General features: G+C 41.1%; 1 protein-coding gene across 1 annotated transcript in view; it reads right to left on the reverse strand.

The window, feature by feature from the left end:
- TNRC6A (trinucleotide repeat containing adaptor 6A) overlaps positions 1–15,963 on the reverse strand; it is a gene marked incomplete at its 5' end in the record, with an annotated part of 50,242 nt that extends 34,279 nt beyond the window's left edge. Inside the window, 6 exon segments of the mRNA XM_084271300.1 lie at positions 331–352; positions 3,790–3,880; positions 13,413–13,448; positions 15,816–15,874; positions 15,876–15,914; positions 15,916–15,963. Of these exon segments, the coding sequence (XP_084127426.1) occupies positions 331–352; positions 3,790–3,880; positions 13,413–13,448; positions 15,816–15,874; positions 15,876–15,914; positions 15,916–15,963 (295 nt within the window).
- Between the last annotated feature and the right edge of the window lie 899 nt (positions 15,964–16,862).

The following is a 16,862-nucleotide window of genomic DNA, read 5'->3' on the forward strand; positions in this document are numbered from 1 at the left end:
AATATTTGGAAATGAAATTTCAAACAGATCCATTACATGGATCTGCATCTAGTAAAGCAAACAAGATCTCAAGGTATTATTTTATATATATATACACAACACCAGGCATATACAAGTAATTAAGAATGGAAAACAAAGCACTGAAGACTCCAATCCCTGGAATAACCCTCACCCATCACTCTAGTCTTTTGTGGTCACTGAAAAAGCGCAACTGAAGTTGCAAAGATCTCATCTTTTAGCTTTGAGAAGAGCTTTCAGGCGACCCATCAGATTCAATATAATTTAAAACACAGAAATTATATATATAGAAATAACTCTAAAGTAACTTACCTTTGATTTTTTGTTCAATGGCCTAGAACAAGAAAATAGACGTGTCAGTGATTTGTGCAGATAAGAGAAAAACCACATGTGCACGTGCCACTTCATAAAGCAACATTAGCTTTTGACTTTCCTCTTTTAAACCATTTTAAAGTTATTTAATTATGTACTTCAGAAGTGTCTCTCCAACCAACCCATGCCTATTATTCCTTATGCCTAGAAAGCTGTTTAAATATTATAGAAGACAAAATTAATTTGAAAGATAACTACATGAAACAGACTGAATTAAACTTGCAAATTAAGATGTTTGAACTGAGTTAAAAACTGTGCCTGGAAGCAAAGAACTGCCACCACTTTCATCACAGAATAGGGCAGGGGAAGAGGGAGGGACATAGAAAATTAAAAGGAAGAAAGTAAATGCAAAACCTTGAGGTCTCTCATGATGTCTTCTACCTGGACTTGAGCAAAGCATCTGACACTGTCCTGCATGACACCCCGTCTCTAAATTGTTAAGAGACCTGGATTTGATGGATGGACCCCTCAGTGATAGGGAACTGGCTGGATGGTCACATTCAAAGAGTTGTGGTCAGTGGCTCGATGTCCAAGTGCAGCCCAGTGATGAGTGGTGCTCTGCAGGGGCTGGGATCAGGTGCTGTTGAACATTGTTGTCAGCGACACAGACACTGGGATCGACTGCACCCTCAGCAAGTCTGACAGTGACACCAAGGTGTGTGGTGCGGCCAACACTCTGGAAGGGATGCAACCCAGAGGGATCCTGACAGGCTTGAGAGGTGAGCCTGTGCCAACCTCATGAAGCTCAACAAGGCCACAGTCCTGAACATGGGTCAGGGCAAACCCCAAGCACAACTATAGGCTGGGCTGACAATCGATTGAGAGAAGCCCTGAGGAGGACTTGGGGGTGTTGGTGATGAAAAGTTCAACATGAGCCAGCAACATGCCACTACAGCCCAGAAAGCCAACTGTATCCTGGGTGACATCACCAGCAGGTCAAGGGAGATGACTACCCCTCTGCTCCGCTCTTGTGTGAGCCCACCTGATATACTGCATCCAGGTCTGGGGTGGAAGACAGGCTGGGAGAACTGGGCTTGTTCAGACTGAAGAAGGCTTCAGGGAAACCTTAAGAGCACCATCCAGTACCTGAAGGGACTCCAGAAAAGCTGGAGAGGGGCTGGTTACAGAGCGTGGAGTGACAGGAAAAGGGAGAATGGCCTTAAAAGAAGGGTAAGCAAATTAAGGTTGGGTATTGAAAGAAATTCCCTGGGAGGCTGGTGAGGCACTGGCACAGGTTGCCCGGAGAAGCTGTGGCTGCCCCTGGATCCCTGGCAGGGTTCAAGGCCAGGTTAGACAGGGCTTTGGGCACCCTGGGCTAGTGGAGGGTTTCTCTGCCCATGACAGGGAGTGGGAACTGGATGAGCTCTGAGGTCCCTTCCACCCAAACCAGTCTGGGATTCTATAATGATTTCAAGATTGAACCTGTTACACCTGTGATACAGCCAGGGCAAGAGAGCTATCTAAGTAAGGCTTTAATCACTCAACAAGGATGGGGAGAAACATTTATTATATGGAAGTGCACCTCAGCTGCACAGTTTTAACGGTAAAATATATTGAAACTGACTCCATAAAGTTCTTCTTATCACAAACTACAGCGTTCTTAATTATCACTTTTAAAACATACTATCACCAAAGCAAAATGAGATTTAATTTGATATAGTCATTTTGGTAGCTGTATAGAACCCACTTTAATTATGACATTGCATATATTCATGGCATGCAATAAATCTCTGGTAATGCTTATGCTATGATTGTCTATAATTAAAACCATGAAGAGAGAGAAAGAAGAATGTGTGTGAACGCAAGAAAAAATTACTGATCCACTGATTTGATGTAAGATTTGGTTGGATTCAGACATTAGCACTGTTAGGGCTGACTGCTGAAATTTTATTAATGACTACTCAGTGCCACATCCTCAATTCTCTAAGGAAATCAAGAACAGATTATGAGAAAACCCCCTTCCTTTTCAACTTAAGCTGACAAAGGCAAGGACACATAAAAAATTTGTTCTACTGTCCAATAGTTCAAAACATAGCCTCTTGCTCCCAAGAAACCCTGGGCACAAGGTTTGTTGCTTTGGCTTTTTTTTTAAATTTATGCTCTTAGAGACTGCTAAAAATAAACTTCAAAATCTCTGCTGAAGAAAATCCACTCCACTAACAGTAATGCACCAGCCTCTGGAATTAAGAAAGCAAAAATAAAGCCAATGGCTGCTTACACCAGTGTATCAAATACCCACACCACACATTTTCAGATTTGCCTCTCTCATCCTTACTACCCTGACTCCTCCAGTAACACTGCCCCCTCCTCATCTTCCCAAAGGCAGCTGATGTATTCAGACCACAACTTCTCATTCTGCACTTTGTTAACACATCTGGTTAAAAAAAATGTATTTTGAAGACTTGGGAAGTTTTTTGTATACTTCAAACTCTGGGGTACTGTATGCAGAGCAGCTGGCTTGGAACCAAGTGTTCAAAGCATTTTTATACGTCATCGAAATGTAAGTGGAATGTAAGAGTTGCTGTCCCACAAAGGTTGCTCAGTCAGGACACAAGCTTCGAGGAGGTACAGGTAGCATCACACCTCTGTGATTGATGCTGCTCTACTCTGGTTAGTTTCAGTTACTGAAAAACTACAGTACATATAAACCCAAAGCATTAGCTTTTCCTTCCATGGTAGGATTACATCACACCTTTCCAGTGCTTGCCATGCCTGCACATCTGTTTAGGGCTTACAACTTCTAAGTGCAATAGAAACAACCCAGACGATTACTTCTAATTCTGCCAACACTCTGCTACCACCAGTGAGGGAACAAACCTCAAATGGACATGTTTTTAAAAACAGATTTACAAGCTCCTCTCAAGCTTAGGGTCAATATTTAGAATCAATGGTCAGGATTAGTATCTTGACAAGACACAGGGATTCTGAAAGGTTTACAAGCATTTATGTGATATTTCCATCCCAAAACATCCTTCATGTCAGTATTTTCATTTTTATTCACTGTCCCTAATGCAAATTGGACTGTATGTTTTAATACTGAAGGATAAGGAGATATCTTAAAGTAAGGACACAGCAAGAAACCACTATCTTAAAAACAAAGAGGTAATTCTATTTTGCTAATAAATGCACTAACACTGAGGAAGTTTTCAAACTTGAAACTGCTTCAACTGAGAATCAAGAAAAAGAATGGTCATCTCAGAAGAATATTTAATCTCTGAAGAAACTGTACACAAAACCAATTAAGAGGTTCAATATGTCAGTTAACACCAAGTAACTGACAGCACATTTAAAGCTGAAGACATTAAAAAGAAAAAACTTCTGAGTAACAACTAAAGCATTTACTAGTGATGAAAAAAATAACCAACAGCATGGGGGGTTATTTTTTAATGTTCAACATACCTTTTTTTGAGCAGCTTCCTTCTTCTTCTTGTCTTCTTTTCTCTTTTTCCTTTCTTCCATCAACTGTTCTTCCTCTTCTTGCACTAAATCCCTGAACCACACAGTTTGTAATTAACTCTCCCAAAATACAATCTGTACACACTTAAGATTCATTTTAGAACAATTATTTCACACTGACACAAAAGGAACTGGGGAATTTTACTTCTAATTGGATAATATGTCTGTAGGGACTACATACTTCCACTGCAAATCACAAGTGACAAAACTTTAAGAGCAGATGCAGTGTCAAGCTACATTGAAGATTTTCTTTTTACCAAAACTTAGAAAAAAAGGCTTAGACATTAATTTGCCTCAAAAGCCAGCGCCACTTCAGATGTTATTTAATCTCTACTTGCTACAATGGATTTGTGTGACTGGGAACTCTCCCACATCACATTTCCCCACTGTCACATGCCACCAGTTGTGACCCAGCACGGAGTCTGGCTGCCCTCAGCATAAGCCAAGCAATGTGCTCCTCCCCAGCCATGCACACCCTTTTGCACCAACATCAGTGCCTTGACAGCCATGCAGCCATTTCCATCAGCTCACCGATCTTAAATGCTGCCTCTGCCAAGAGACAACCACCATATACACATTTCTGTGCCTGAGTGGGGAGCTAATTCAACTGGCTGTGTACCCATAGGATACAAAGGATGGATAGGAGAGGGTGGTTAGACCTCAGCTTCCAATAGCAGAGCAACTTTAGAGCACCTTAAACGAGCGACCAAGCCTAACTTGACAAAAGTGAAAACAAAGCCTAGTACACTAAGTTCAGTTAATACATTTAACATGCTAAAGTGTCTTAGCAGCACCACCCCTTTCTAGATAATGCTGTTTAAAAACAGACTGCAGCAAGAGAAAAGGGAGAACACAGTGTAAGAACTGAAGACATGCAAACACAGGAGGGTGGGTAGGAGCTAATATGCGACACAAAGTTCAGGCTGATGAAAAGAAACTCTTCCTTGAGGCTGTGTTTGGAGAGATGCAGTAATTCTGTAAAGGAGGAGAGCAAACTCCACACAAACACAACTGACAGAAAAGACTGAAGGAACCAGCAGACAAAGAAAGCATTTGGGCAGTGGTGCAAAAAGCTTATGACAACATGGAATGTGCAACTGAAGATCAGTTGTTTCACACATGAGAATAAAAATTGCTCACAGAAAGGATTCTGAAGTTTAAGATGTTACAATAAAGCTGAATATAAAACAGAGGCAGCAGTTTTCTCTTGTTAGAACACTGTAAGATGGAGCAAGAGGGAGCCTACTAATGCTCAGTTCCTTCAAAGTTCAAGATTCAGAGAATAAAGCATTTTTGGTACTGGGAAGCCTCATTGCAAGTCTCTTATTTGCTTTCTCAGGTCAGGAATGTCTCCCAAGTTCAAAAGCTTGAAAGCTTTTGGCCCATAAGCCCTGACCATGGGTCAGGTGGACAAGATTTTTAAAAGTTGAAAATGTTTTTCCAGATCTGTTTCTGAAGCATGTATCTGGGTTATAATACATACCTCTCTGACATCCTGAATCTTAGTACACCCCCTCCTTTAACACTTCATATGTAGCTGGTGTTCTCCCAAATCTCTACACACTTCCTATCTGATCAGCTGCAGCTCAAGTAACAAGAGGTGCTCAGGTTCAGAGGCAGAGATCTCTGGACAGTAAAACCCATGAGTCATGTAGGTCATTTATTGTTGCAGAAGAAAACCCAAGAAACAACTAATGGAAGGGAATTTGCACCCTGTTCCTGACAGCTGGTCTTGGCTGGCATCTACCTTCAAAATTCAGTTTTGAAGATAAAAAGCACTGGTTTTATCTTTGTCATGCTTTTCCCATACTAAGCAGAGGATACACACTTTGAATGTATTAAAACCTCCTTTAAAAAAAGCTACTCATTTGATGACACATGGCTGTAAACTCATTATGAACAGGCAAACCTGTTATACAAAACTTCTAGGGGAAAAATGAACACACAATGTCAGTAAGTGGTTTATTTCTGCCTACAAACACTGGGCTCCTTTTTAACCCTAAACTACCTAAAAGTACAAACCTCCAGTTTCAAATAAGGTAATTATATCTATGTCAGAAGCAAGGCCAAGTGAATACAGTTAAAACACAAGATACTCCACAAATATTGAAACTTATTACTACTTTAGATATAATCAGTCCATTCTGCTTTTAACACAGCTCAAGTCCCTCCAAAATGAATGCAGGCATCACTTCTGGTTTTGATTTACTTTTTTTTTTTCTTAATCCAAGTGTGACTTCCAGTTCCCAGTTGCCCAGTTCCACTGTGGCAAATTCATATAACTTTCTCACTTTTTAATTAGACAAAACAGTGCTCTTGTGGCACCAGCCTCTCACTGTAGGCAATGCTAAACAGCAGCTCATCAGTCTCTTTATGGCAGCCAGCAGCTTCTTCTGTTTTGCATTCTGCATAGCACTACCATTCACTGAGAAGAGGGGAGTACAACACTATTGCTGCCCATTTCAGTTCTACCTTTAAACTTCAAAACTGGTCTTCTGTGCTGTTGTGGGATTGTTCAGCAAGATGCTGAACATGGTTCTCTTCCCAGGAGGGACAATGCCATAATAACCACACATATTTAAATTTCAAAGATTGTGGCCACTTTGCTATTACTAATATTAGTTTCAAACAACAAGTGATATGGCAGTACTTTCACATGATACTCACTGTAGAAGAAAAAAGCCTGCAGCATTTTAAATATTTACAGCCCACAGAAACTTCTGAGACTATTAACATTAGCACACAACACAAAAAAACCTATCATATGACAGCATTTGGGCAACTCAAGCATTTCTCAAATCTATTTTTATTAATATTCATACTGCCAGATGGTAAAAACCAATCTGTATGGAGGGAGGAGTTTTATCTTCACAAAATTAACAGCTATTTCTTAATTACAAATATCTTCTCTGAATTCTCTCTGTACACAGAAAATCACTGGAGCATGGCTGCATGTATCTGTACAGCAGCTAATACAAACAGAAATCAGTTTTCATCCCTGCTCACCAAGATCTCTGTTCTCACTGCAAATCTGATTTCATCCTCTACTTGTTTCTTCTCCCAGTGCTTCCTTCTGTTGGAAGAACACTGATTTACTGTCTACTTGGCATCACTCTTCTCCTCTGTCACCTTTAGGGTGACTGTTACAAGTACCCATCCACTGTGCTGCATGATGTGTTAAGAAAAGCAGTCTGACACTGCAAGTATTTATTTACCAGGGGCAGAGCTGTAGTATGCTTTGGCAAGGAGCACCCAAACACCACCAGTATTCTTTCCACCCTGCACAGACAGTAATGCACTACAGACAAACCACTGCTCCCAGAAGTTTCCACAGACCACATTCTGTGTTTTAAGATTTTCTAACAACTGAGAAAAAGCCTTAGTTTATTTTTTTTAGCATTACTTCTGATGTGTTAAGATAGGAAAAAAGCCTAAAAGTATTTCTGACACCCCTCTATTTCAGTTGTGTTGCAAGACAAATCACAAACTATCAAACCTAACATGGCTAGTTTGCATTTTATCATGGTTTTATCATCTGGCTGCAAAAAGCAATCTTGCACTTGCAATTAGGTGTCCAAAATTACTTCATGGCCAACTAAGTGGGGGTTAGTCACGTAACTACAGAAAACACACTCAGCCAGTTTAAAGCAATCCCTCACACACTTTGCAAATTTGAGGTAATGATTAACCTGCAATGACATCTGTGCACCATAAAGGTGACACATGAGTCAGTTTTGTCCATCACTGTCTGGCATCCTAAGCACTGGTAGCCAAACCAAAGTCAGCAACACTGATCTCCTGTTTGAGTTAACTTGTAATAATGGATTTGAATTAGTAACCAATACAAGAGGCATGTAGGTCTGAAATCAGTCTAAAAAAATAAAATAGAATCATAGAATATCCTGAGTTGGAACAGACCCATAAGGATCATCGAGTCCAACTCCTGGACTTGATGACTTAACAGTTTCTATAGACCACAGTTCGTTTTTTATAGAACACAATTCATTTACAGTTGACTTGCATACAAAGAAGAGTCAGTGATTTGCTACTCAGGAAGACAGTATTTCCTAAAGTACCACTGAGAATAAGACACATCTAACCCAAATGAAAAGGCCAGCTACTGCATCCTCCTCCCGTGCCAAGGAAAAGTTGTGCCCACAGCCCTTCTCTCAGTGCCTCTGTGCACGACACATCCACCCTTTCTCAAAGGCTACTTAGATCCAGGGAGGGAGCAAGCTGGTTGCTATGCTTCCTGGGGTCCTGGGTCTCCAGGTCTACCCAGCACTGGGTGTGCACTTGCCCCTGCTAGGCTGTGGATACCTGGTGAAGAGTGCAGCTCCCTCCTGCCACCAGAATTACCTGCATGAGCAAGCCAAACTAAGCCTATGGACACAGGTTGAAATAGTAACACTGCAGGATGGTGAGTTATCTAGGATTGTCTACTGTGATAAAAGGTTATTGACAGGATTTCTAAGAATTCTAAGAGTTAGGACAGCCACTAGCACTTTGTTTTGTGTAACATTTTTGTGTGTCACATGCAAAAATTACATTAAGTTAAAAATCATTCAGCTTTTAGAAGCATGGCACTTCAAAGAGCAAGAAGAATGCAAAACAGTGTTTTCACAGGGAGAAGTAACTCATCAGTCCCGTTTCAACTAAATCAACAAGATTACACTTTATTTTTAGAATACAGACGTTAACTACTAGCATACCAATACCCCTTGGAATATTCTACCACAGGACCATTTCTGTGCTTCTACACAGGAGCAATAAAAATCCTGAACTGTGTTACTCTGATCACTCTTATTTTCCTGTGTTTAAGAAAAACAGATTTTAGATTACAAAACCAGCTTAGAATGCATAAACCTCTCTATGACTAGAATGAGGGCACTAGGCAACTCAAAGAAACACACTCACCTGTAGTGAGTAACATGTTTCTGAAAGTATTAGATTAACATTATAATGTTAAATCTCAGTGACTGGAGAGCAAAAGTAACCCACTGTATAAGTAAATAACAGTACAGCCTTTCCTGCCCATTTTCTTCACTGAAAACTGAATCTTTCAAGGAAGGCAGTCCTATTCCCACTACCCTCTTACATAAACATAAACCTGAAATACAAATTCAGATTTGCCTATTAAGTCACAGCAGTCTGAAGCAGAACTCCTGAATTTCCATCTCTGACAGCTGAACGTGTAAATTTCCTTTATTCTCTCTCACACATTAACACGGGTCCCTCTCAACAGACAGCAAATGATAGTATTTGTGCATCAGATTCCAACACCCATTAGACACACAACAAACAAGCTACATTTTTAATGCCACTCCTTGAGAAACAGGACTGTTACACGGTATTTCCCATTTGTCATCTTAGACTCTAATAGCTACCTATTCTTGCTAAGGATTCAACACTTTCTATTAGTCTTTGTGTACAAACTATCAGCAGGTTCATGTTACTTTACAGCATGTAACAAGAAAGGAGGTAGGAACCCAGTCTGCCAGTAACAAAACAAAGGCAGAAAATTCAGTTCTTTTGCTGGGCCTTTCCCTGCATAGGGGTGGATTTACTCCACTGACCTCCTAAGTGTTTGTAGCAGCACGCTGTAGCTGGCCGAGAGAAAAGCAACGACTGAGAATTCTGATTCATAACATGAATATATAAACAGACTTCTATATTTCCCCTATCAGTCATCCAGCTTTCACTAAAACACATGTACAGGGAATTTCCTTCTCCTCCTATATAATTGGATTAGCTTGCTCAAGGTTAAATGGCCTTAGCAGAAACGCAAACCTTATTTTTCAATTTAGATCAATTGAAAATAAAATACCCATGCCATACAAAATTCACATCTCAGGCTGGAGCCAAGGCCTTTGGTTTAAATAGCTTAACTTGAAAGGTGCTCTATTTTCAAGTGAGACCAAATGAAAATGGATCTTGCTCTCAGGAGAGACTGCACATTTGATGGCTCTGAGAACACACGAGCAGAAGGTGCTATTATCCACATAATTCTAAATAGAGTGAGTGTCAGATAAATATTTACCACTACCCATGAAAAAAAAATCTCCAATTTTGTGTACCTCAGCACAACCAACAACAAACTAAAAATGCCATTAAAGGACTTTTTAATCTATGACAGGTATCGCTCTGGCAAGACAGAAAGTGCCTTGTGATTCTGGGTGACTTTTAATATGAAGTCTTCTGCTCTGTTACCTCACAACCACATCCCATTAAATGAAGAGCAGCTGCATTCTTACTTCTACAGTCAGAATTCTTTACTACTACTTTGTTTGAAGTTTTGACAGTGTTAATCTCATTTTTGTATGGCTCAATCTGCTATATGGCTCAGAAACAGGAGAAAAACCAGTACTGCTCATAACAAACATCTCAGATAACATTTACATCAAATCATAATTCACTTATTACTTTAATTCTTGAAAAATGTTCTGATAATCTCTAATTTCAAAATCTCCAGCCTGGCATTGTAAAAATACATGGGCTGAAACAGACATATCTAAACCTCTATTCTGACATTTAAGAGAGGAATCAAGCATATCCATATTTTCCCTGGAAGACATACTCAGGATGCAATAATTAACGTTTGTGCAGCATGCCACCTTTGCTGTTACAGTATACAAAAGGGAAACATGTTATGCCACAGTAAAATTACAATTCTAGTCACCTGACTGAGAAAATCACGATTATGAGAAGAATTCTGACACAAATTAAGGTTTAAGACATAGCACTGCATTATTACAATTTCAACTCAGTATTTATCTGAGTGAAAGAGCTTATTACACCACAAGTAACACCAAAATAAAACAGGTCATCATTCCCCTTTAATGCCTGTTAACTAGCATTCCCTAACACTCAACTACCTATGCAACAGGATTGCATTCTTTGGGTTCCCAGATTCTTCAAGCTACCTGTAACAGTTCGAAATGCCTCTCCCCAGCTGCTGCTAAAGATGCCAGCAGTATTACAGATGCTCAGGTACAGCGTTTACTAGTCAAGCAGATGCCTTCAAAACCAGCTCCCTAACGGCACTGACATCAGGCTGCCCCACAAGATGGTGCTAGCACGTCTTTAAAGACACTTATTTAAAGTGTCTCGCCAACAAATGCTTCTGGAGGCCCTGAGGCTGTGAAGGGCTTCTCCCAAAGGCCCAGCATGTTGGTGTCCACTGAAGCATTTCAAACACTGGAAAGGCTGTACTGGTGTTTTTGGCATCATTGCTACGGTCCTCTACGCTGAACATGTCCCCTGACCCTAACCAGCAGCAGGCAGGGTCATGCAGGTGAAGAACTCTGCCCCTGGACAAAGGAGACTGGTTAAACCACTAGCCAGCCTCTTAGTGTTCCTGTGTTACTAACTGAAGGTAAAAAGGTATCGAGCAGCCGTTTCTCAAATGGACTCGTGTCCTTCAGTATTCACAGCAGGATGCAGGAGATAGGGACAGCACACCTGCTACTGAACCCCCAGCCACCAACCTCTGCAGTAACTATTCATGGCTTTTACCTCTTACACATTTACCACATGGAGTAAACATAGAAGTAGGAATTCAAAGTGATTATACACAGTGGCTTTTGCAACCACTCTAAAATTTCCAGTGACAAATACATCAATGTTTTTGGGAGGGAAATAAATAAATAAATAAATCCTTTCCACCATTTGCTTTTCTTCTGGTTATCAATTAACCCACAATGCTACAGGTGGAACACTGCCAGGTAACTACACAGAGATACCTGGAATTGAAAGATCTTTTACAATTCTGCAAAGATAGCACACGTGTATTCCTGCACAACACATCCACCCCATGGCTGATATTCTACACAGGCTTCCAAACAGATGGCTGAAACTATAGGTTCTGATAAATTTTCTGTATTCTCACAAGTTCCCTTATCTTTAAATTTCTGAAATTATGCAACTGCATAGAGCTGCCAATAAAAATGGTTTCTCAGCTTCTATTAAAAACCCCAGTATCTATCTTTTCTTCTAGACCATTATACAAGAATCAATTATAAAACGTGCATTTTGATTAAAAACGGATCATCCAATTCCTTTATCAATGCTTCCCACAAAATAGCTACACAAACAAGAGCACTCTTCAAGTTTATGGAACAGAAACCAGTACTTTGAAAAAAACACACCCCAACAAAACCCATCAGCGCCTTCAATGGAAACACTCTGGCAACTAAAACCACTCAGCATATTACACAGGACCAAGAAAGCCTCAGGCACTGATTAAAAAAACAAAAACACTTATTTACAGATGTCGTGTGTGTGTTAATTCTTTCCAGCTATTAATGTATAGGAAAGCTGCTGCCAAGCTAAAAACTGAAACAATTATTTCAATGAATAATTAATCAGCAAATGTGTGTCAGCTACTTTCTTTTTTGTTTTTAAATACCTCAGTCTTTAAATTATCACCCTAAAAATGAAGTGACAGAATTCAAACTACCATGTCTACCACTACCAATTATTTGGAACACACTCCTCATTCCCTTTTTCTTGAAGCTGGCTCAACAGAACTATGTTCCAGACTACAAGCACTAGAAATATGCCCTCACTCTGGGGTAACATTTGTGTTCAAGTTTAGCCCTGAAGTTTCACCCAAAACGTTTGCTGCTCCACAAGCACACAGAAGACAAATGCCTTTCCCAAGAAATTTATAGTCTACATACACAAGACTCCAGTAGCAACAATAAACAATCTCTATCTTCATTTAACAAATGGCAAAACAAAGGAGACAGGTTAAACTGCTTTTCCATAATCACACTGGTCCTACAGAGTATCTATAACAGATGCACACCCAAAGGACTGCTAAGCCCAGCATCTTAACCATCAGACCACCCCATACTCTAGACCACTTCAGTTTTACTTGTGCAGAATCAGGAAGGATACTGCACACTGTGAGACTAGGAAAGAGATAAATGCAAGTTACCTTATGGGCACAACCTGACACTTAGACGTGACCTGAAAAAGCATGTGCAGGGGAGAAAGGAATGCATAATTTTACCTAAGTATCTCTAAAGGTCTTGAAAGATATGACTGGAATGCTGTCTCTCTGCAATAAACTCTTCCCATTTGACAGCAAAAGTCTTCCCATAAGTTTATTAGGAAAAAAACCCCACAAAACCAAACACCAGCCAAAACCCCATCAGAAAAATCAAGTGCTGAAATCAACAGAACTTGCTACATTTCTCAGTTTCTCTACGCCTCTTTATCACTGAGCCATTTCTTAATTTTCCTATCACAAATAATAAAAGCCTCATGGAAATTGGGTGGGAAATTTAACATGGAAGAGTAAAAAATAGCCTTAAATTTGTACAGTAGTAATTTAGTAGAATACATGGATGAAATCTAGAGGTATAAGTGATTTTAGGTAAAGTTTGCTTTCCCATAACACAGGCAGTCTGCAGCCAATGCAGATGGAATCTCCAGAGCAGAAACACAGGTGAATAAAAACAGTGTGTGAATCTTTCCTATAATTTGCATGCTTGTGAAGTGAGTGTCAAGCTCCTGAGTTTGGAAAGAAAAATAATTGTAAACATAGTTGAGATATTTACCTTCTCTCAGTTCCACATAAATGAGGCAGGAAAGCCCTGTTTACCAAACAGAATTAAAAAGTTATTTCTTAAATCAGAATAACTAAACAGTGATTTTTTAGTGCTTCTGTTTTTAAACAGATTTAACTCTTACATTTCATCAGTTAGTAACAGTTGCTGTTCAGCAGTACACCCAACATTTAACTTGCAGCATTATGCAACAACACAACATGCATTTATTTTTGAGATGAGGCATATTTGCATACGGCCCGGGAATACTTGCACAGGACTAGTCATGTGCACAGTTTAAAGAGAATATGGATCAAATAAGGCTTCTTTTCCAAAAGTGCTAACAAGCCAAACTGATAACCCTGCATTTAAACCATTAATCTCTCCACCTGGATAGGCATGTTATAGTAAAAGCTGTAATACTTATCACAAGCCCACAGTCTAAGCCAGCATTCCTAGTAAGATAAAAAAACCCAGAGTATTTGCTAGCTATTAATTTATAGGCTTAAACTCCAAAGGTGACTTGGGACAATAAATGAAGCAATGCCAATGGCCCATAGAGTTTACAGGCCATCCATGACACTACACCATTTCAGACTGAGAAGAACTGTAGCATATGTCTGTTCACCTTCCAGGAAAGCCTATTTACTTTTACACTTTGACTAGGTCACTGCAAATTTAGTCAGATCATAAATAATGACATTAGAGAAAGAATGAGGGCTATCCATTGATACAGTAAAACAATCAATCGAGCCTATCCAGAGCATGCATGCCAGTTTTATTTGGCTATGTGCTCACATGATGAAAGCTGCCTCTTCTAAACCTAAACCTGCTCACATACAGGTTTCTGAAAACATCTGGTATGTAAATGTTAACTTAAACCCAGCTCTGAATCTTCAAAACTAATAAAACAGATGCCTGTGTCAGAAAACACATTCCATATCAGAATTCACTCAGTGAACCTTGTTCTGTTCCCAACACTCCCGAAACACTGAGTTTAGGCAGTTCTAGTTTACTTTCATTTCTCACCACTATCTGCCACACCTGCCTGCCTGACAAGAAAGCTCTCCAAGGGTCATAAAAATGTGAAGATCTACTGACTTATTAAGACTTGCCCCAGAACATTGTTTTGAACTTAGCCCTCTGTCAGTTCAGAAACTACTTCTGGCATCAGCTATGCACTGATTGTTTTCCACAGAATGCCAATGGGTTTTTTCCAAATTATTATTATTCTTGTACACTGCATTTTGATATCTTTTGTGGACAGATTATTGAGTGTTGTAATTTGAAATCATCCTCTTTAAGTCAAGTCTTATTTACCAATGACCTTGATGTCATATTAAAAAAGAATATGCTAAGTGTATCTTAAAGACTCCATTCTTCAGCAACAAAATGGGAAAAACTATTCATGTTTAAGCACATTACTCAAAAAAGGAAGATGCACCCTGACAGCAGGTTTCACAGTGTAATCGTACATCAATCTGGAAGTTGGAGACTGATTAAGGATGGGAAATAAGAAAATAAAAAGTACCAGAAACTAATATTCTAGCAGACACATGCAGAGTTTCAGTGTGAAAGTTTTCTGGCAAAAATCCTTTTAAGGTCTAATTGAATTAAAAAAAAACCCACCCAAAACAAACAAAAACAACAAACCCAACAACAAAAAAACACACAAAAAGTAGGATAAAAGTCAAAACCAAAGAATGTAAACAGCAGAAAAAGGTAGATATATTTGCAAGAAACTCACAGCTAAAAATAAACAGCATAGAAGAAAACACTACAGAGAGAATTGCTACATATTACTGGCACAGAACTCTTAATACAACATAACTCTTCTTTACTCGTGAGCTAAGTAATGTAAAAAAAGGAACTGCCCATTCTGCAAAGATCTCAAATAAAAACTACACGCTAGTGGGAAATTCGCTGCCTTTAACTCTTCACAGAGAGAGGCAAAAACCTAGTAGTTACATGGCAATACAGAGTTTACTTCAGTTCAAAGCAAGTTTCTTGCCAAAAACAACTATTTCTTTCCCCCCAACAATACCTGCCTGAACTGTATAGAAAGAAAACAAATCATTCTTTTTTTTTTTTAGTTGTTGTTTGGTACTACAACTTAGGACAGAAATGCAAGTTATTTTTCTCTTGAAAAAAACCTAGGCTATTAAAGAAATTCTATTATAAAACACGTTATTGTTATTATGCAAAAGAAGCCTTGCTAAAAGAGGTGTTTATTCTGTAGAATTAACTAAAATTGCAGAGATTTCTCAATGCAGTAGAGAGCATTTTCGAATTTGGTGGGGTTTATCCTTACAATTCGCATGAGATTACAGCTGCAGATAAAGCCCACGGTGGTTTCTAGCCCAAGGCCAACTCTCCTTCTGAACTGCAGGAGCGAATTCAAATGAGTAATCTTACCTGCTTAGTTTTCTTTCGACTTCTTTGGTAGCTTTAGCTTCCAATTCTCTGGAAGAGAAAAGTGGTGTTGGTTTCCATGTCAACAGTAATACAGCACAAAAGCCACAACTAAAACTGGAGCGGGGTTAAGATACACACTGAGCTCCATATGTTCGTTTGTCAGGAGGAAACAGGGAGACCGCAGATTGCCAAGTAATCAAATGATATGTTTACCCAGGGACAGCCAGGCAAGCGGAGCATAACCAGCACCAGCCATCCTCCGCTACTACACAACAACCTCTCCCGGATCGTTCCAAGCGCTTCACAGAGAGCGGCTCCGCCGCGTTACTTCAGGCGGGGATCGTGTTTAACGCGCAAAGCCCACCTCGCCCTGCCAGCCTGGCAAGCTCGGCGGCTGCGAAGGGCTCCGCAGGAGCAAACACAACCCGGCACCGGGGGTCAAAGCTCAGCTCCGCGGGGAAAACGCTGCTTTTTTGGACAAACGCCGCGGCCCCTTCGGGATGGGGGATGGGGGGGGGGGGAGGGGAGGGGGAGAGAACCCCTCCCGCCGTCCCGCCCGGGCGGGCAGCGCTGCCGGAGGGAGCCCGCCCGCTGCAGCCCGCGCCCCCGTCCCCCACCGCCGCAGCCTCCGCCAGCCCGGCCCGCCGCGTTGGGGCCGGCCCGCCGCGCTGAGGGGCTCCCCTGCCGCCCGGCCCCTCCCCCGCCCGCGGCGGTGGGGCCCCCGCTGGCGCCTCAGCACGGCGGCGCCCGCCCTTGCCCTTCCCGCCCCTGCTCGCTACCTCATGTATGTAAAGTGCTCGGAGTCCGGCCCGGCGGTGGCTGCGGCCCGGGCCCGGCGCTGGCGCGGCGGCTCTAGGCGGCCTGGGCCCGGCAATGCGGAGCGGGAGGGCCCGGCAGCTGCTGCTGCAGCACCGCCGCCATTTCCTGCCTCCTAACCCGGCCGGGTCCGGCCCCGCCGCACAGGAAGGAAAACCCCGCCCCGGGCAGTACTTCCAGGTCGTCGCGCTCCCCCAACATGGCGCCGCAGCAACCGCCTTAGCAACGGGG

The sequence above is a fragment of the Gallinula chloropus genome (assembly GCF_964237585.1).
Source record: "Gallinula chloropus genome assembly, chromosome: 15".
In the NCBI taxonomy this organism is placed as follows: domain Eukaryota; kingdom Metazoa; phylum Chordata; class Aves; order Gruiformes; family Rallidae; genus Gallinula; species Gallinula chloropus.